This window comes from Dermacentor andersoni, chromosome 1 (genome assembly GCF_023375885.2).
Source record: "Dermacentor andersoni chromosome 1, qqDerAnde1_hic_scaffold, whole genome shotgun sequence".
NCBI classification, from domain to species: Eukaryota; Metazoa; Arthropoda; class Arachnida; order Ixodida; family Ixodidae; genus Dermacentor; species Dermacentor andersoni.
The window spans coordinates 69,157,647-69,172,841 of NC_092814.1; the positions used below are offsets into that span (position 1 = coordinate 69,157,647).

At 43.0% G+C, this 15,195-nt stretch overlaps 1 protein-coding gene across 5 annotated transcripts in view; it reads left to right on the forward strand.

Annotated features, from left to right (window-relative positions):
* Positions 1-828: 828 nt before the first annotated feature.
* PGAP5 (Per1-like protein PGAP5) overlaps positions 829-15,195 on the forward strand; it is a 45,113-nt gene continuing 30,746 nt past the window's right edge. For 2 of the 5 annotated variants that reach the window (XM_050191321.3, XM_055061595.2), the window contains exons 1-3: positions 1,058-1,395; positions 3,805-3,910; positions 8,524-8,690. In XM_050191321.3, coding sequence (XP_050047278.1) covers positions 3,827-3,910; positions 8,524-8,690 — 251 coding nt within the window. In that variant the 5' untranslated portion in view covers positions 1,058-1,395; positions 3,805-3,826. Of the gene's footprint in view, positions 892-1,057; positions 1,396-1,426; positions 2,819-3,804; positions 3,911-8,523; positions 8,691-15,195 lie in introns of those variants that run through there. The other 3 variants (XM_055061594.2, XM_055061593.2, XM_055061592.2) reach the window with 3 other exon arrangements.

Sequence of the window (15,195 nt, forward strand, 5' to 3'; positions counted from 1 at the left end):
GTCTCGCCTACGTTAGATTAGGTTTAGGTTACCTTAGGTTAGCGTAAAAGACGTTAGGGCCGGTGGCGCGGCGTATTCTCATAGCGATTATGCTGTGCCGATTTTTGTCTTTGCCTCCGTTAGGTTAGGTTATAACGGTTAATTAGCGCAAAAGGCGTTAAGTGGCGCGGCGCGTTCTTACAGCGGTTACGCCGTGAGGATTGTCTTTTCGTCTTAGCCACGTTTGGTTAGGTTAACGTTAGGCTAGCTTTGGTTAGGTTAATTAGATTAGCGCAAGAGGCGTTAGGATAGCGCAACGCATTCTCATAGCGGTTTCAGGGGCGTCGAGCGCTACCGGCGGCCTCAGCCACTTGCGTTCAACCGCGGTTGCCAAGGCGCTCTGACTTCTAGATTTCCATTATATGCGGCCCGGCCTCAACTACGGTCCCTACTGCTTCCCCAGAAACATCTGTGATGTTATTTTCAAGATACATCGCGGTAAGGCGCGAGAAAGCAATGGTCCGGCACGACTGGCTTAGCACAACCGCCGCAGATGCGAGGCCATAGAATAAAGGCGAGGCATGGCGAGGCTGTCTGTCCGACACAGCGGTCGCCAAATTGGGCGTCAGTGACCGCTGCTTCGTCTATTTCACCGCGCCGGCAGCCAGTGTACGAGCGTAACCCCACTCCGCAATACCGGCACGCCTAGGGACAAACGCATACAACACGCGACAACGCGCGCTAAGAAACCCAAGGAGCAAAAGCCCCCAGATTTTCTCTCTCGCGCTCACTCTTACTCGCGCCTCCCTGCGCACATGCTGCGCACAAACATGGGGCGATCCCTCAAATGAACGTCTCGTACAAGCCACCGGTGATGATCATGAACAGATGGGTAATGCAAGAAACAGAAAGGTAAAATAGATTTAGTAAAAAAAATTAAGTACGAAAATATAACAAGACAATCGAAAAATACATTAAAAAAGACGATGAGCTAAGTCGGTGTCGGAGTGTACGTAACCATGATGCATGCCTAAGTACTTAAGCCACCATGGTAAGACACCGTCACAGCCTGACCATTCTATGGCCTGACTACAGTCAACTAGAAGTTCTGGTTCACTATACCCTGACGCTCGCAAAAACCACATAATTCCTGTAAAGTACACTCTACAGGAATGGCACTACCGCACAAGTCGAAGTACCGCACGCCATAGAGTTTCTCACTGTTATAGTGAGAAACTCTATGCCGCACGCTTCCTGGCGGCCTTTCCTTCATGGCACTACCGCACAAGTCGCAGCCAAAGCGTTAAAGTCAATCATATCCAGCTTATTTAGAGTAACTTACGGTCAATTTGGTTCGTGATTTCTACGTTTCGATTCTAATTCTGTGGTAGCTACTCAGTTCTTGAGGATGCATTGGTACCTTTTAAATTTTAGCATGATTATGCGCGATACTTACTTGCATTTTCTTTCTTTGATAGCGTTGATGCAAAGAAGCAGGGTTGAGGTATTGGGCGGGGCAGTCGTTGGTATGAGCCGTGATTTGAAACGTTCTTAAAAAAATCCAGTTGTTGGTTGTGCGCAACTGTAAACCACGACGGCTGGTGCTGCTCTGTTCTTTATAACTTTCGTCTTATGTAGTGGGTTGACATCTCGCACAAGTCAATCCGAGTGGTTATCTAAGTTGGGAAAGCACCTTACAGAGAAAGCGGTTTAATTTGTACAGGCCGCTTATGGAGCTTCTTTACGAAAAAGTGCACGGGTTCAACTAGCCGTGCGGCAAGCCGTGCGGTCGAAAAAAAAAAAAAAAGAAAACCTGGATGACGCCGTTCATAAAGAAATAATTCAGTTCGCAGACAAGTACTTTATATCGACTTATTTTATTGCTTTGTTTGCAGCTTTAAGATAGGGCACTCAACACGTTTGATCAGCGTTGGTTATGTGATGAGCCAGATTGTCGTCGTAAGAAGTTCACGGGGCAGTGATAACATAAAAGTCTATTTCGTTATGCCAAAGCAACAAAAGCATAACTATTGAGTTAAGATGCAGATTCAATAAGTTAATTCATTCGGTCCCTCAAGCATGGTGTATGCCTGGCAAATAGAACTGCATGTATCTTCAAACTATATTGATCTTCAGAGTTGTTTTTAAAAAGTGTTTATGGTAACCGTTTGCCAATAATTAAAGCAGATGGCAAATCGGGCTAGACCATTACGTCAGTTTTTACACCTCTGACTTTTTGTTGGAAACGTGCCCAAATTTCTCATGTCTAAAACTGCGGCAGCAGAATTACACAACATCCAAGCTTTTGTAGTCTTCAAATACCTTTTTTGAAGGAAAGTACGAGAAATATTTGTCAGATTGAACAAATGAATTGAACAAATGATAGTTTCAAATGAATTGATTCTTTTTACTAATAAAGAATATACTGATTTCACTACATTCAGAGTGCATTCACAAGGCCTGCTGGTGCCATGATGACAGTAGTTCTCCACTTTCCCGCTGTACTTGCGCCCAACGCAACACTCAGAACAATGCCCCTGTGTATTGTTTAGTGAAATTTAAGGGAATGTTGGGGAGTACGTCTCTACATCCACGTTTCTATTGTAAAATGTTTTTATTCTTGCCTCCCTACATTTTGATCTCAAGTGGGTTTGTCCTGGTACAAACACATACACCTTACCATAGGTGCCCTTTAGCTCACTAAGGAGCATGCTTTGTGGTAGTGGCAGGGTAGTGAAACTTGCTGTGAAATTGGTCTATTACTCAGCCATCTGTGACCATGCAGGGAGCAAGACTTGAAATGTGATGTTGCCACATGCGCTCTAAATTGCTATCTTGTGTGAGAAACCTTTGCTCAAAATGTTTTTCCTTTGCTATTTCAGAAGTGTAATTTACCAGTCAAGCTTGGCTTAACACTCTCCATTAATGTCCCTTTAAAGTAATATCATGCTCTATGTATACATTTAATTTACCTCCAAAGTGCCTGGGTGCAGCATAAACTGGGAATTTCTTTTTTATATAATTGACTGTTTTGACCACTTTATGGTAGGGCTTGTAATTTTTGCACTCGTCAGCTCTTCAACTGCATTTATTTACTGCATGCTTAGTGATTGAAATGTAGCTGTTTGCCCTCTTGTTGACCTGCTGTATGCAGAAGATTCTTTTTGATTGACCATACATTAGTTGCAATGTTCCACCCCTCTGCCCCTGCTTTTCTAACTCATGTAGTAGTGCCTTCTTTTAATGCGAAACATTCTTTGTATCATATTAGGCACATTGCAGTAGGTAGGTAGGTAGGTTCCTGTCTTGCCTCATTTTCAAGCCTATTTCAGTAAAAAAATATGTGCATTGGTGGGATCAAACCAGGGTACCCAAGCACAAAAGCCAGCTGCATTGGTCCACAGGACAGTTGATTCGTCTCTCATGCCAATGCCATCTAGTGCTTTGGGACAATTGGCATGTGCTTCACATAGCATAGCAACATGTTGCTAATAAAAGTAAGAGCGTGCTAGTTTCCCCCATATTGTACCACTTTTGGAATTGGTCCAGGTGATAACAGAACAGGTTGTAATGTTTCTTCACCAGAGTACAATGAATTAGTAGTCATGCCATCGGCATCGTGCTATTGTTGCCTTGCTGCTGTCCCACACAAGCTCGCATCACACAAAATTGCTCGCCTTACGCAAACATATTGTTCTCTCTGATAACCCTCCGTAGAAACCAAAACGATGCTGGATAGCCAGCTACCTGCAAAATGCTTCACATAACTTTAATTACCACAGTGTTTGGGATCTGCATAATTTTTTTTTCCTTGTTATTGTACAGGTACCCTGATGAAAGCCTATAAATGGTGCTGAAGCATCTGAGAAGACGCCATTCAGCCTGTTTTAAAAAACTGACATTTATCATCTTTATTTTGATTTACTGTGAGGTAAGCTTTAAATTTGTTAATGGGCATTTTTGCGCTAGCCATATATGTGGCCTGTATCACTTGTAACCGCTGTGGTGGCGTAGTGGCTATGGCATCGCGCTACTAAGCCCAAGGGCGCAGGATCGAATCCCGGCCGTGGTGGCTGCGTCTCGATGGGGGTGAAATGCAAGAACACCCATGTACTGTGTATTGGGTACACGCTAAAGAACCCCAGGTGGTCGAAATTAATCCACAGTCCCTCACTACATCATGCCTCATAATCATGTTGTGGTTTTGGCACCTAAAACCCCAGGGTTTTTTGTTTCGCTTGTGAATACGGTCATTTACAAAATGTGTAGAGCAGAAATTTTTTTTTTAATTTCCTTTTTTGTAATCAAACATTTTGATTATTTTCAAAAATTAGGATGTGCCATGTAAAAAGGTTTGCTAGTCTTGTATTGACTTTGATGAGGCTCTTGACTAAGTGGTATTCAGAATGTACAAAGAAAAAAAGAAGTTTACAATGGTGAAATGTTTATTGTATGAACAATTGTGAGCCACTCACTTTGTTGCTGCCCCGGTTGTGTGCCAGAAATCAATCATAAATTCAGAAAATTGTGTGCACTGTGATAGTTATTATTGACAAATTCAGAGCTTGTATTTCCATATAAAAGCAGCCTCATGAAGTGCCCTGCACAAAAAAAAAAAAAAAAAATCCTCTGTGTAAAACAGAACAGAGGATCGCAGGGAGATGGAGACCTTTAATGACCAGCTATGGTCAAACAAGGGATGTTACTGTAGCAAACGTTTCCTCCCGATGACTGGTCTTTGTCAGGGTAGTAAGTGCTTTCCTTGGCTGCGCTAGGTTTACACCGCTCACTCTATCTTCACCCGCAGTGGGGAAGGATAATAAGCAGAAGGAGAGTAGCCTGCTTACATATATATATTCTTTTTTGTTTTTGTAAACTCTATTTCCTGAAAGAATCTGCACCCCCCATTCCCTTGCTATCGCAACTATCATGCTATCTGATATAGATAAAAGAATTTGTATGCCGTTCCTTGAATTGGCACTCGGAGGATCTCGCAGTCACAGGGTGTAAGTCTGTTTTGAGAAATGGATTACTAGGCCATGGATTGCCAGCTTCTCTCATTCATTAGCCCCAATAGGGCTGCAACCGCTGCTCTATCTGAAAAAAAGGTCGGTGCATGTGAAAGTGTCACAAAAACTGTAGAACTAGGGACGATTTTGCATGCACAAGGATAAAGGCAGGTGGATCATGTCGAGTGGCTGTTCATGCAGAATAAACTAGCCTCACCAAACCCTTGCATCATGGGGGAAAAAAAAAGCCTTAGGGCTAGTAGCCTTATATAGGCAATGTGCCGCAAAAGGGCACCTACTGTGGTGCCTCAGTGGCTGCTTCATTCTGCTGCTATCATGATGTTTCACGCTCAGTTCGCCGCCATTGAGGCCACATTCCAGTGGGAGAGGAATTCAAAAATGTGTACTGGCTTTTGGGTGCTTGCTAAAGAACCCAAGGGGATCAAACTGAATAGATTGATCTAGAGCCCTCACCATAGTATCTATCATATAGCCGGTGTTTAGGATGTTAAGCACAATCAGTGAATCAAATCAAATCAAGCACAACAGTGGTAGTAGAAAGATCCCCGACCTGTAAGAAAACATGCATACACACACTGGCTGCTATATTAATGAGCAAGTGAGGGCACACACTACCAGTATGAATTGCTGTCACCATGCTCCTATTCATGTATTTTAATGTCAATATCTGGCCCATGCTTTCTTGAAGCAAAAATTCTAGGAAGAAGCTTGTAATTAAATCTTTCTCAGATTCTTTTTATGAGAATGGGGGTGAATGGGGGGGGGAGGCACATATACATATGAGAATGGTTACTGAGAAAGAATCTCGAGAAAGGCAAATCTTGCTGTGTTTCAGATGGATGTAGATCAGTGGTCTTGTTCATGTTGGACATGATGATAAAAATGTTTTTACGAAGGGATGGAAATGAAATGGTTCACCTATGCTGGGATCCTACCTGTCAGGATAAAGTCAATTTTAGCAACCAAGTAATGGTACACCATTGTGCACATGCTGAAGTGTGAGTTGGAAATAAAGTACAGCACATGTTAAAGCATTCATTCTAATCTGAAATGCCGATAGTCTGCATGCATGTCATTGCCTACTATGTGAACTGTGTGTACACATCAAGAAACTTTTGTACGTATTTAACCTCATGTTAAACAATTGTGAGTGTAGCACCTTTGTTGTGTCTAGCTTTTCATTGTGGTTGTCCTTTCACACCAACCAACATGTGTTAACAAAATCAAGTAGCCCTACTACAAATTCATTTGAAGTGTAGTGTGGACATGTTCAGGTCACAAGGGAAGTGCTGCGGTGGCTGCACCTGTCTAAACTAATTCATTTTGTTGCATTGCTATGCTACAAAGCGTGAGACTTGATGTATATATATATATATATATATATATATATATATATATATATATATATATAACTTGAAGGAATTGATGTCTGTGTAAAAAAAAAAATGATGGGGGGGGGGGAATAAACTGGATCCGGCTCTGCGTGATTCCATGTAGACTTGGGGTTTCAAAATTGTTCCCTCCCAGGACTCATTATATCCTCGTGCAACCCTGTGTAGATTATAGTTCACATTGCCTTCAGTCATTTTCAAAATTAACTCCAAAGCGATTATGTAAAGTATTCATCCCAGATATAAGGTTCGAGCTTTGTGAAAATTGCTTCACTGTCTAATGTACACATTGGAGTTTTAACACACACTTTGCGGTGTGCGACGTTTGGCAGGAGTGTTTGGTTTCATGACTGCTAGGAGCTATCTAGCTAACCATTATGCTTCATTACACCAGGCTTGTGCCACGAAAGTGGCCTCTGAATTCATCTGAAACAACTCTACGTTAGGCTTACATGCACAGTTATACTGGCCACAACCTCTGTCATGGGGCTGGCCTAAGCGTTCCTGAGAGTCTGTGTTTGAGAAGTGATCGCAGTCAATCCAGTGACGCTGGCAGTACCTCTATCACTTATGCAACTGAAGTAATGAAACGAAGTGTTAAATATTTGCAGCACGTTGTGTCATACCATCTGTAGAATGTCCAGGTGGATGGAGTTCGATTAAGAACATGAGGTGCATATGCATTTGCATATTATCTTCAAAAGCAAAATGACATTGCTGTAGAGATGGCAATTTGAAATATGTTTGTTTAGCATCAGTTGTTTCTTGTGCATTTTACAAAATTGTTCATAGCTTTTCTTGGGAGACAGAATTTCCTACCTTACCAGGATATATACTGATAGATTCTTGTTATTAAAACTCTGGATATAGTAAATTTCTGGTTACAGTAAATAAAAGGGCCCGTTGATTTGGCGGCACTTTCTGTACCGGTTCTCGAGAGTGTTATGCGTGATGCCACACGAGTTCATTTCATGCAAGTGCAGCAGGTGATGCGCGAATCGAGGAGGAATGTGACGATTAAGCTGCGTCGTCTGCTGCTGAATATTGAACATATATCATAGACGTGCACAGGAATGTGAAGTACACTTGCTTTCGTTTATCAATTCAGTGCTATATGGTGGTAGTTACAATGACAAAAAAAGTGTTGCCCTAAATGACTTGTTCATCAATAAGAGAAGCTGTCCAAATGAAAGAAAGTTAGCATATCATAATCCTTTACAAACAGGTCCCGATGCAAACTTCCAGGCTTTGGCATATATTCAGATCATTCTGCAGCTGCACTGACTGCTTTAATAAAAATCCCAAAAAACTTCTGTCCCCATGGCACTATCAAGACAAGCATTGCTGAAAAAAGAGCTCACATGTTGCCTGCACTTCCAAAGCAGTAAGTGCAGGAGTGTCGAGAAATTACTGTGCATGACTTGTTTCATCATGGCGTCAAATCGAGGAGTGTCGTGCAGGTGGTGCCTGCTGCACTGTCAAATCGAGGATGTGAGTTCTGCACTCCCTGAACCAGTGCAGGAAGTGTGGCCAAATTAAGGAAACTTAAATGTGCTGGTCCCAATTTTTTTATGGCACCTATGGTAACAAGACTGTAATACAGTAAACCACAAAACCTAAAAATTTTGTGATAGTGAGCATTGGTGTCCTGAGTGACCCTTTTTATAATCAAAACATGCCCTCTTACGGTGATCACTGAGCTAAAATCTCAGTTGAATTTGTAGGCAATCTTTGTATTGCCTACTGTTGTAACATATTGTTTTCAATTCGCACTGTTTTCGGTAAAGTACTAACACGAATTACGAAGTCTTATTGTCTTAGCAGAACTTGTCTTGGTAGAGCATTTTCACCTGGAATTATTGTTACTGTCACTTTCCCAACCAGGGGCTGGCTTTACATAAGCTAACTAAACCTCTTCAATGAATTTGCTAGTGGCACTTGGCCATGGCGTTAACGATAACAATAACGATATGCTGAAACATTTTACTTAACTGCAGTGTGATTTTTTGGGAGTTACGAGTTCAATTGTGTACATAACATTTCTTTATGTGTGAAATTTCACTTGCAATTCATATAGTTGAAAACCGAAATGTACAATGCTGGTATGTGTTGCTCTTTCTCAGGTCATTATATACTATGTCGTCATTGGGCAATGCTCTTGGCCTCACTTGAAACAGACAAATGTGGACAGCTTTGCTCAGGATGGAATGGAACCCTTGAAAATGATGCTACTTTCTGACACTCACCTTTTGGGCCCTAAGCGTGGCCATTGGTTAGACAAGTTGCGCAGGTGAGTCATTAAGTGAACTTCAGGTTGTCTTCCAGCTTTCTTTTTTTTTTTTTTCCTAGACCTTGTGTTAGTATTGCAGACAACAATGGGCAAAATTTCGCATAATCTGCCATCAAAAGCACGCTGCAGGTGCCCATATGGAACACTTTGCAAAAAAAAAAAAAAAGATTGTGCTTGCTGGCCATGGTGTGCTCTTGTTACAGACAGGAAAGAGTCGCAGAGTGTGCTAAAAGCATGTATTTTTCTTGCTTTTCTGTTTCACAGGGCAGATTTTCATATAGTGTAACCAAGTGCAACCAGTGCTTTCTGCTAGTACTAATCAGTAAGGCTGAAACGTGGGAGGACAACAAAGAAACTAGAGATGCTAAGGGCTGAGCAATGAATTATAGAATTGAAAATGATAGGGGTGACATTGGGAGACGGGAGGACTGTGGTATGAATGAATTAGCAAATGGATGTAGCCCTTACTCTAGTTCAGATTAAGAGGAATAAATGGAGCTGGGCAGGCCATGTCATGTGTAGAGCAGATAACCAGTGGTATATTAGAATAGCAGGTGAAGGAAGACATAGTGGAAGACACCGAGAAATAGGTAGTGTGATAAAATTAGGAAATTTGAATGCGCAGGATGGTGTCAGCTGATGCAAGACTTAGGCAATTGGAGGTCACTGAGCCTCAATAATTTGCTGTAAGTCGATTTCCAGCATTGCTGAACAGGCAAGCTTCATCTGCAAACTACAAGCTGGGGGGATATTTCCCAGTAATCTTTGTTCCTAATCCTTCCAAATCTAGCATCATACAACTTGCGAACACACAGTGAGCAACAGTGCAACAACAAATCACTGTTTTTCTCCCCTTGTAGGGAAGGATTATGGTAGCTGTAGCATTGCAATGGATATTATATAAGATGTTCATGCACGCTTTCTCTATTCCGTGCTGTGGTAACCTGCCACCAATGTGGTTGAGATGCAGCTGGATTGCCATGACAACATTGCGTTGCTCTACTCTTAGCTTCCATAGGCTGCCAAGTCATGGGGAGCAGCTTCTGTCAAACTGTTTATGTCAAACTTTCTACAAACACAAGTTAGCAGTCACTTAGTGTTTGTGAATAAATTAATGTGACCGGTGAGTTCAGAAACACATAAGGCTGTTGCAGTCCGTGTCATTGCAAGTGGACTGTAAACCTTGTTTTGTTGGCTCATGTTGGTTGACTTAGTACCTTTGTTGTCTGATCCCGATGCAAGGTGTAGATTGCAGCTGCAGTAGCCAACATCATGCAGTATCTGCTTTGACATGTGTGGGTATACAGTGACGAAATAGTGTTTGAATGCATGTGTAATGAAAAAAAGGTGGTTATGCTGAGAACTTATGGTTCTGGAATAACATTTGAAGAGTTTCTCTTGTTACTTATGTTTTAAATATCTCACATTTAATTTAACTTTCAAACTTACGTGTATCGTATGCCTTTCATACCATTTGAATGGAATAAAAAAAAAAAACTTTCTGTACTTTCTAAGGGGGTGGTGCCGAACCGAGGATGCACATTACCAAAACCTGGATAGATCCCGCAACATGTGGGATTACAATGTATTTTCTGCTCCTATCTTGCTGATCACCTTTTATTAAAGTGAAGCTTTCCTTGCCTCTTCCTTCGACTTTCCCACTGCTGCTGCTGCGGTTGCTGCTGCTGTCTGGCACACCGCCTCGAGGGGTGGTTGAGAGCGTGTGTATACATGAAAGAAGCATGGCATAAAGGAAAGGCGACGCGAGAAAGAAACTCGTGTGGAGCTTTCCATCACTTCACATGTTTGCAATACCCTCTGAACTGCCATCAGCGTCACCACGTTAGCATCTTGACAGCTGTAATTATCTGTGACCCCCCACTAGATAAAATGGCAGAGAGGAGGGAGGAGATGGGGCAGAGAGTGAGAACAGCCTTGCAACTCTGCTCGCAGCTCCCATACAAGAGGTGGGGGGGGGTAGGGGTGTAGGGAGAAGGTGATTTGAGAAGGCAAGGAAACGCTACTGCTATAGACATGACTGCGGTTGCGGGCAAATGAGATAAATTTAAGTTCAAGGCATGATGCGGTACATTTCTGCTATTTCTGAAAAATAAACACCATGCGAATTTGTCAAGCAGGCAAATACACAGGGTGTGCAGAAGCATAGCCGCATTAAAGCGCACTGTAAGGTCTAGGTTACACTAAAGAAGCGATCGCACGTGAAATCAACACTTCTGTGCCCACTGTGGCAGGGTGTCTACCAACTGGGAAAACCGGGAATTCTCGGGGATTTTGAATAGTCTGGAAATACTCAGGTACAACTCGGGGAATATTTGCTCCTATCGGGAAAAATTTGCTGCAATTTTATAGAAACGGAACAAAAGTCCCGATAATGCTGGCTTGAGTAACGGAGAGGAATCGTAACGAATCGTCTTTGATGCCGTGTCGACGGCTGGAGGAGTTGCCATTGTACCGTCGACGACCGACTTTCCGGACGCTTGATAATTTGGATAGCTTCGCGGCACCACCACGTATCCCATAGGGTCAATGTATAAGAATGTTTGACATTTCGGATGCAAGAACCCTTCGCTGTTCGATTGTCCGGACTTCTTGCCGTGACTGCAGGTCCGAAATGACATTAATCAAAGCCACCACCTTCGATTTTAAGTATCGTGCTGCCGCGAACCGGCGCTCTCACGCAGATCCGCTGGCAGCCGTAGCCACCACCGTTGTACAGTGGCTAAAATTGGGGAAGTGTGATGAACGCGGCAACTCGCCTGTGATGCTTTGGAAGGAAACTGCCAGGGGGCGTTGCCACACGCATACACGTTGGCTGCGACGGCGGCTAGCGGCCGCAGCGCAGGGGCCCTGCGTGGAATGCGATCATCCGCGCGCGCATTCAGGAATGCAATAACAAATAAGAGACCTTCGCAATATATATATGCTCGCTCGTTCATGGCTGCAAATTGCTATAGAGTAGCATAGCTCCTCACGGATTAAAAGGCGCCGAGGTAACAATCCGATTAAGTGCGCGTCGATGGTAGAATGCAGCTTGCTTTATCTGATTATCGAACGTAAGGCAAGAAAATTCCCAGTGGTAACTCGGAAGCAAACATTTTATTTTCAACACACTGCTTGTGCAAGCAACTCAATTTTTCAAGAGTGGCTTAGAATCCGAAACCATTCTCAGTAATCGATGATGTTTTGCTACGCGACACCTGAGCTGGTGCTCTTTTTTTTTTTTTTTTCACGAGAACAAAAACATTTTGTTTAAATAGTTTACAAGCAGTTCAAACAGAATGTTGTCAGCCTCTGCTAAGTGATGCGCCTGAGCTTCAGGTGCTTATTTACAGGAAGACGCTTTCTCTTTGTTGAGTGCCTTCACGTAGAAGTGTGTAGGGGTAACCTAAAAAAATTTTTTTACCTAGTTGGTGATGTTGTGGACATGCTGTGCACAACCTAGCATGGCGTCATTTTTTTGCAGGCAGGAGACAAGCTTATCCAAGCTGCCACTGTACAGCTCATAACTGAACTGCATCAAAAATGTATATATAATTTCAAGGGCGTCTACATATGAGAAGAGATTCTCAGAAGGGTATATGAGGCCCCACAGAACTTGGTGAACATTGCCAGCGGTTCGTTGGCTTCGTCGGTGGAAACAAGAAGCTCATCGAAGCATTCCTCACACGCAGTCTTCAGGACTGTTTTGCGTGCAACATACCCTGTCATGCAGAAGACAAAGCCGCGAATCGCTCATCTTTCCAGGGTACTTACTCATGGTCGCAGAGCATTGTGGACTTTCTTATCATGTGAGAAGCATCTTCTATCTTCCCACTATGGCTTGCATCCTCACTACTGAGGAGAAAGGTCAGATCGCCCCCTTCACAGTTGCCACTGCTGGGAGCTTTGACCAAGTAAAACTGAGGCAGTTCACGATGAGCAAGAATTGGGCAGACGTGGGATATGGTCGGTGCAACCAGAAAATTGTCTAATGACACCAAACAATTTCTCCGGGCAGTCTTGGCTGAGCTGGCATGTCAGCAGCTACTTATAGCCAAGCTTTCTCACTAAGGTACTTCATTAGATCAACCGTGGCCTGAAGAGTGACCCTTAGCCCCTAGGCAGTGTTTGATGAAAGAAATCCAGCTAGGGAAGTTCCCGCGTGAGCGTCCGATCGGTTAGGTAGTCTAATAGATCCTTGATGTGCCTTTCATGTGCAGAGTCAGGTTTCAACCCTTCAGATGGAATCCGTGCTGTCATTGCTTTTACTAGCTTCCACATCAGCAGAACAAAGGCGTGAGTTGGTGCGGGGTCATCCCAGTGCTCGACCCGATTTATGATTTCGAGCTTCACGATGAAAAGTGAATTCTGCCGCTTCGTCACGGCAACAGTGCGGGAGAAGGCCCACAAGACACACACACAATGAACCAGAAAAGCAGCAAGACAACTCGCACTTTCGCCATCTTGCATGACGAGGGCACAAGAGCCTCTGATTGGCTGTCTGAGCAAGCGCTGCGGGTGGGCCAGGATCATTTTTCGCAGGGGGGTGTCGAAGGCTCGCTCAACGCTACGCAGTCACGGTAGGGAGAGCGGTTGTATGGAGCCACGCCGTCGGGTTTCCCCGCCACCACGAGGGAAAGCCAACTTTTGGGGGCATTTTTCCGCAGCTTGACGTTCGATATATCGGGAGTCACTGCTTTTTTTGTTCGATGTAAGCGAAATTTTTGCTATATATACTCATTGTAACTATACCTTGTCCAGAAATTGTTCGATATATAGAATAATTCGATGTAAACGGGTTCGATATAGTCAGGTTCGACTGTACTGCTTTGCCACCACACACTATCAATGCCACCGATTCTCTGTGCTCTGTGCACTCCACACACTGCACCTTAGTTGAGGGTTGTGTACTATTGCACCAGAATGAAATACAAACAACTAAGTGTGCGATTTGCAGCATGTGGAAGAGAAAGATGCTTTAGTACATTCGGCACTGTCTAATTGCTGCCAGAATAACAGGTGTACTTGGCAGTCAAGGGTTTTTTAGTGTGCAGGGGACCATGTTTTATCACGACCTATTACATTCTTTATTCTTTTCACTCATATGAAGCCATGCCATCATCATTTCCACGGTCAGCTGCTTGACGAGGTGAGCGATAAGAATAGAAAATGAAATGGGTTCTTACAAAATATTATCTCTGCTCTCGTGTTCTTAGTGATCACTCGGTTTATGAGTGCTTTGTGAGCTTGCTGGTAGAGTGCTACAAGCTCTGTGCTATGATAAGATCTCCAATACCACTGGCAGTAAAAATCGACAGCTGCATTAGAGAAAGCAATCATCTTGCTGAAGAAAATACAGCAAAAAAAAAAAAAAAAAATCTTTGCAGCTATTTGGTGTCACACTGCAGGCTTCTTGCATTGGCCTTGGCTTTCTCGGTGGTAACTCACTGCAACACCCCTGCCCTTAGGGATCATCGGGAGAGTAATGTTTGTTGTGACGGTGGGCAATGGTTATACCAAAGTAATTTCAGCTACCCCTTCATTTTTGTTGTAACAAGGTTTACTGCAGTTTCTACTTTCGCTCGTTTTTTTTTTCTGCCTATATAGATCTGAGTTGATTAGAACATTTTAATATTCTAATAATTGGGTCATTTCTTCTACACTTGCATTATTATTTCTTTTTGTTACTACTACAGGACCATTGTAAAGGGACTAAATGTCCTTCTTTTTCTTTTCATTGCAATAAAAAAAAATGCAGAAACCACGGAAAATGATTATCAAAGTAAGCCTTATATGCACTGTAGACATCAAATGGACACACTAGTGATACTTTTGAAGTATACTGCTGATGTCAATAATGGTGTTTGATTATGGCAAAGGAAGTTATCGAGATGTTTTGGTATATAGCACGACAGTCTGATGATGATAGCACGAAAAAGATGACTTTGTGAAGACAATGAAATGACGGTGATGAAGATGATGATGGCATGATGACAACGGCAGCATTACCAAGACGGCATGATGACAGTGGAATCTCAACAGCATGACAAAAACAGCATAACAGTGGCAGCATGACGACAGCGAAATGACAATGGCATGACTACATGGTGATGACAATGGCATGACAATCGCTGCGCACCTGTGCTTCCTTCTCTGCTCATTTGCTCCATAGGGACCAGATACTCCTCCAACCATTCACTTCAAACTCATGCAGATCCCACACACTGTGGTCTGAGCGAAACTGTGATGAGCTGGCAAGATGAAATGGTGCATCTCGAGAAGAAAAATGCAGCACAGCCAGACCTCCAACCACAGCACCTAAACCTTCAGACACCATAAAGCTCTCGCATGACACATCATACTGACTGCTAATAAAGAAGAAGAAAGGGGAAGAGAACACAAAACAATAACACGGACAGTAACTTTCAACTGATTTATTCACGGCAACACATAGCAATATATAGACAAATATGGCATTATTATTATTATTATTATTATTATTATT